The sequence below is a fragment of the Hipposideros armiger genome, unplaced genomic scaffold, assembly GCF_001890085.2.
Source record: "Hipposideros armiger isolate ML-2016 unplaced genomic scaffold, ASM189008v1 scaffold_186, whole genome shotgun sequence".
Taxonomy (NCBI): Eukaryota; Metazoa; Chordata; class Mammalia; order Chiroptera; family Hipposideridae; genus Hipposideros; species Hipposideros armiger.
The window spans coordinates 756245-762568 of NW_017731536.1; the positions used below are offsets into that span (position 1 = coordinate 756245).

General features: G+C 48.4%; 1 protein-coding gene across 6 annotated transcripts in view; it reads right to left on the reverse strand.

Annotated features, from left to right (window-relative positions):
* The window catches only part of ST8SIA5 (ST8 alpha-N-acetyl-neuraminide alpha-2,8-sialyltransferase 5), a 55107-nt gene that overhangs the window by 36957 nt on the left and 11826 nt on the right, over nt 1–6324 (reverse strand). For 4 of the 6 annotated variants that reach the window (XM_019652759.1, XM_019652758.1, XM_019652756.1 and 1 more), the window contains exon 2: nt 85–192. The exons of the other annotated variants lie outside the window; for them this stretch is intronic. In XM_019652759.1, the coding sequence (XP_019508304.1) occupies nt 85–192 (108 nt within the window). The remainder of the gene's footprint in view (nt 1–84; nt 193–6324) is intronic. 6 annotated transcript variants of the gene reach the window in all.

A 6324-nucleotide genomic window follows, 5' to 3' on the forward strand; every position in this document is an offset into this window, starting at 1 on the left:
CTGGGGACGGGCCATGGGACAGGGGCCCGTAGGATCACCCCAGGACAGGTTTCCCCCTCCCTGGTCATTCACCGGGGTCTGTACCTGGAGCTGGAGTCACTGTCGCTCTGCACTGCTGGGTCGTCCGTGACATTAAAGAGCCCCGTCCAATTGGCCAGCTGGTCGCCATTCTGCCAACCAAACTGGAGGCCTCTGGCAAGAGAACGAGGCAGTCGGTACTCACGCTCATGTTCTGGGTTAAGCCTGTCTACCAGGAGGCCACATTCTGTCCTTGTGCCAAATGACACATGACCTTGATCATGCACTTAGTGGAGATGAGGGTGATGTCCAGCCATGAGGAGGATGATAAGAAACCTTTACGGCGTTCTCTGCTCATCTACATTCATTCCCTTGTTTCACCTTTACCAGCAGAGCTGAGGTGACACATTGTACACACAGGAAAAACGACGCTTAGCCAGAACAAGGTCGCAGAGCTCCCCTACCTCCTGTGTGGTATGTCCCTCAGTTCCCGCCTCTAGAGACTTACATCGCAAGTGCTCTCTCTTGCCAACACTGTGCAGTCCTCAGAGGCCAGACACACTGCAAAGCTTTTAATGAAATCTAGTTTTTCAGTGCAGAAGGCCACTCGTCCTGGTTTAAGATGATGGACTCAACACACATAGTTATTTCCACTCCCTCCTCTAACCTGGCTGAAAGGACAGCAAAGGAATCAATAAAGACAATGAGCTTGGAGACAGGGATAGGAGGGGGCTGGTGGCAACATTTGGGAAGATGAAAAGCAGGTGGGTAAGTGCCTTAGGCCAGAGAAAGTGGAATCCTGACTGCCTGTAAGAAGCCAATCTACTTGCCGTGCACAGCCCAGGAAATGAGGGATGGTTCCGTAATGCCCTCAGCTTCCCTTAACAACTCATCATCTTTGCTCTCCTTGGACCATTTAGACTGTAACACACCCTGACTGACACACCCAATAAAAATCCAACCATACATGAATATTTCATGTTCCCACGAAGTGCTTCACTTCCACCAGGAAGCAAAGGCAAGCGTCTGGGACCAGACAGAGAATGAATGAAAAAGCAGCAGTAGGAACTGCCTCCTGTGTATGTTCTGCCTGCCTGGGTAGGTGCTCTGAGCCCCAGCCCACTGTTAGCACATGGGAAGATAGGCACCCTACACCAAAATGTCACTCTGTTCGTTTTTCCAAGAGATGTTAAAAATCTAGACTTTTAATTTCCCAAATTTTAAATGTGGATCGTTATTTCAAACTTGAAACACCATGCAGACCAAATACTCCGTGCTGCAGGCTGAATGCAGCCTGGGGACCGCCATTGGCAACTCCTGACTTATATCATCTTGCTGGTTCCTGACCGCAGTCCTACGAGGGAGGCAGAGTGGGCCTCATCCATCACAGCTGAGGAAACGGAGGCAGACAGTGGGAAGTGACCTCTCAGCCAGCTGGTGGCAACTCAGCTGGTGGAACCAGGAGTCCTGACTCCTAGTTCAGTCCTTTTTGCCACCGAAGTCCTGGCCCCTGAGCCAGGAGTCAGATGCACACAGCACACCTTGGGGTCTTCCAGCCACAGGCTGGGTCAGCCACCCTCAGCCTTCTGCCTCATGCACAATAGACATGCTCACCATAGCGAAGGAAGCCCAGGTGAGCCCATTCAGGAGCCCTTTCCCTCCCACTCAACAAAGCATAGAATAGGAATGCAAATAACTGTGCTATTATTACATGGCTCTGTTTGAAAAAATAATAATAAAAGATGAAAATCATTCACAAAACATCAGTACTTAACTTTCCTGGGAGGATAATTTATTGCATTCTTCATTTGTATTTTCCCACCCCCATTCCAAGAAGGTAGCTTGGCTTTTTTTTTTTCTCTCTCTCTCTTACTTTAGGTCCACGTGGGTTGGATGGGGGCTGAAAGAAAGTGAGCTACACCATCCTGGAGGGATGTGGGAGGGCCTTCGGGTCTGAGGAGGGGTGGGTGGAAGTGGTGAGTCCACCACAGCGGAGCAGAAAATTCCTCAGGTCCAGCAAGTCTGATATGTACTTTGGGGTTCCTCCCATGCCTCCCTCTACATGAAAAGCAGGGCCTCAGAAAGAGCACCACTTAGGGCACCTCAGAAGACTGGTCCTAGGGCTCTAGAAGGCTCCAGAGAGCAGTGCACAGATTGGCTGAGGCCGCGGTGGCCCCGGGGAGTCCTCCCAATCTTTATTCCACACAAGCCCCCTTGACCTTCACATGAGCCTGGGGGGAGGGTGGGGGAGGTAGAAGGAAGGTGCCTCGATAGTGATAGACCAAATTTCCCACCAGCTGGTGGATAATGTTTAGTCTTTTCCTTAATCAAAAGAAAATGAGGCCATGAGCTATTTCTTTCACACCAAACTTGTGAAATAAAATGTAAAACATCCTTCTATTATTAATCAGCAGATCACTTGCATTGTGTCTCACAGCTGACTGAGGATACCTTTCCTTTATCCATTCATGCTATTTTTATTTTATTATGTACATATACCTATCAAATATTTCTTGTATTACATTATTCTATATTTACCGAAAGGCCATGCCAGGCTGGGAGCTGGGGTTCAACAGTGAACAAACAAAGGTCCTGCCCCAAGGACACTTAATTTCTGCTAGAGAGAGACAGATATACCAACAATAAACTAACTGGTGACACACTATGTAATGGGTCAGATGGTGGAAAATGCTGTGGAAAAAATGAAGGGAGTCACGGGAGATGAGGACCTTGAGGTGGGTTAGGGGTGCTGCTCCACATAGGGTGGTCTTCTCCCCGAGAAGGGGACACCGAGCAGGACATGAAGTGGGTGATAAGGTAGCAGGTGGGTCCTGGGGAAGAAGGCTCCGGAAGAGAACTCGTGCCTGCAGTGGCCCTGGGGCATGAGTGTGATGGCTTGTTCTGGGGCTGGCAAGGTCCAAGCCACCTTGTTCCCGAATGAGGCTGGGGCAGGGAGCAGATGCAGCACCACCTTTCTGTGGTCCCTCAAAGCCATCTAGGAGGGAGCTGGGTCCAATGACATCTTCTGAGGAGCAAAGAACTCAGCGGGGGCACCCCGAAAGTCTGTGAGGGCTGGGCCCTTCCTGGGGTGCCCAGATTGCCCTCCTCCACCTCCCACAGTCCTCTGCGTTCCCCTGGTCCACATAAGGAGCTGGGTGCATGGTCAGGAGAGGCCTCTCAGAGAAGGTGCTGGCACCTTCCCACCCAGGTCAAAGCAGAAATGCCTGCCAGCTGGGAAGCCTTTCAGAGGGATGAATGGACATAATTATCAGGTTCCACGTTCTCCCTCGCCTGTCCTTGCTCCTGACTCACTAGTGACTCACATTATTTATCTGTGAAGCACCAGAAGGTAACACGGTCCCCAAAAGAACCTCAAGGGGAAAGGGAAGTGGGTTCAGTCCCCAGGGCTTGCCTGTGGGGCCTTTATTTGAGGCAACAGAAAAGATGCTGCAGGTGGGAGCACCCTGAGAGNGTTCCCCTTTCTGGGGATTAACTTTTCAAGCCAGTGCCAGGGGAGGAAAAGGTTTAAGCCAAAAAAACAAATCTCTAAGGGAGAATTCAAGGACACTGACATTGAAGTTTGCTTTCTTACCAATAGCCTTTACTATGTCGCTGCTTAATTTTCTTTTATTCAAGTAATATTTATTGAGCACCTACTGCATGGCAGCTGCCATATTGGGTGCTGAGAATTCAAAGATGGAGATGCACAATTGCTGTCTAGTGGGGAGACGGAAACATAAACACATCATTTAAGGGGGTGGAGATGAAAGAGAAGGGGAAGAGATGAGACGATACAAATTGGTAACAACAATATGGCCCAGGGATAGAAAAGACAGTCTGGGGAATATAATTAATAATGTTGTAAATATTTCTTAGGGGACCAGATGGACTCATGTCTTGTTAGGGAGACCACTTCATAGACGGCGTAGAGGCCTGACCACCGCACTGTATTTCTGAAGCTGATGTTGAATAATAATGTATGTCAACTACAATTATATATACATATAGTCACGGGACATGGAGTAGAGAATGGGAATGGAGTCAATTGTAATGGATAAGCATGATATCGGGGGAGGGAGGGCAACAGATAGGGGAGGGGGGTTGTTACTTTGTGAGGGTGAAAAGGATAACTATTGCATTGTTCTGTACACCTGAAACTAACAATAAAATTTTTTAAAAACCACATCATTTAAACATGGTGAGAACTGACTTCAAAGACCTTCCTGCTTTTTCAAAGCACCCACTTAGACACACTTGCTGATCAAACATTATTCCTATCTGCTCATTAAAGCAGTTCCCCTAAGGATGCTTACTGAACCACACTTTTAGACCTAGACCTGAAATTAATAAAGCTATATGTCAGTGTATATTTTATAACTCGCACACTTTCCAATTCAGCCCAGACTTCCCCCGGCTCATGTCCAACGAGAGGTCCTGACCACAGCCCTCCCGAGACCTGTCTGGCCTAGATTTTCCTTGTGATCTGTTTGGCATTTTCCAGATGCATCATGTGGATGGCTCCTTCTCCTTGTGGCTCCTGGGTGAGTACACGATTTATGAGTCATTTGCTTTCTTGCCCCTCTTTATCCTCTGGTTAAATATATGGTGCCTCCTGACTTCCCCTCCAACTCCGTTAATAATGAATGATAACAGGTTGTGCCACACCTCACACACCACACAACTATAGATAGCAAAATATGGCAGGTGCTGCATTATTCAGGAGGTGAATAACACCACCTGCTCATCACATATTCCAGCAGTGCTTTGGGATGATGTATTTCACTCAGCAGAGCACTTTCCATGGCATCCTAGGTACATTCTTCTCCAAGCCCTGCAAATCTGCTGCCAGAAGCCATCCTGCCCATTCTGAGGAAAACAGAAGCGACTCCTACGCCAAGGTTCAAAAGTCCCGGACAAACGGGTCAGTTCTGATTACATTAATCATGATCTCCCACATGTTGTGGTTTCTCACATATATGGGTACTGTTGGGGTCAACCCAAAATTGAGATCTGAATTGGAAATTGTCTCAGAAAAACTTGGGATGTGCGTTCATCACATTTCTAAGGGAGTTCTTGGTTAAACTGTGGCTCTCCAGAGGGAAATCAACTCAGTGTCTTAATCCCAAAGCCAAACGGACACTGCCAGCTGTGTCTCTGACCCTGCTAGAGCCCAGCTGACAGGGAAGATGGGGCTGACCCAGCCACTGAGAGAAGAAGAGAAAATAAAGGAGAGGGAGATGAGACAGGGAGTAGGAAAGAAAGGAAATGGAGGAGAGAGGCAGGAAATAGGGATGGAGAAAAAAAAAGACCAAGAAAGGATGGCAGGAAGAAAGGGAGAGGAGAGACTGACTAGGTGGGGCCAGAGAGGCAGAGAGATTAGAGACAAAATTGCAGAAAGAGCAAAGCTGAGGGCAGTAGGAAAAGTTAGAAGGAGAACTCTCGCAGTGGTCTCAGCCAATGCCCAGGGACGTCTGTCCCCAGAAGCCTGTCCCATCTTACTCAGTTGATTAGCATTTTCTAGCCAAATTCTCGTGATCTCTTCACAGAGTCCTTCCCAGGGAGGCAGACACTTGCTGACTCATCTAGACCACGCCCCATTGGGGTGGGCGGGTCATGCAGCAGATGGGCCATTATTTGAAGGCTCGATCTTTGGCAGGGGCAATTCTGGACTCCTCACTCTCCCTGGGTGACAGCCCAGGGGCGAGCAGCTGGCCCCGGGCTCCCAGCACACATGTGTGGAAAGAACTGAGTTCCTAAAAGGCCAGAATCAGACCCTGATCCCAGTCCATGGCCTGCAGCTGCCCCCACACCCTCAGCCTGTCTGTAGGAATCTCCCCAACTGACTTTTGACATTGGAGCCATATCTTTTCTCTTCCAAAGCACTGAAAAAACTCACATATTAGGGGTCCCTGAAAAACACATTACTTCTACTCTGCACAGACAATTTAATGTTTTGGTGTCAAAATTAAAAGGAATGAAAACTCAGGCCTCTTTCCCAGGGAAACAGATCCAAGAGTTAGCTTATACTTAGAAATGCAAAAATTAAGGAACCAAACAACTTAATCAGCCCCTGGAAACCCTTAGCTGGCACGTTCCAGCCATGCCCAGCTTCGAGCAGAGACAGCCCTGCCCAAAAAAATTCCCCGCGATATCCACCCCCTCTCCCCCGCAGTGAGTGTGCCCCACCTGAGAATATTCCATTTTCACTCATTCAGCATGTAGTTAATGAACCCCTACTCCTGAATATACAGAGCGCCCTTAGTCGCTGATTTTAGCTTCAACACGATAGCAGATCAACAAGAAATA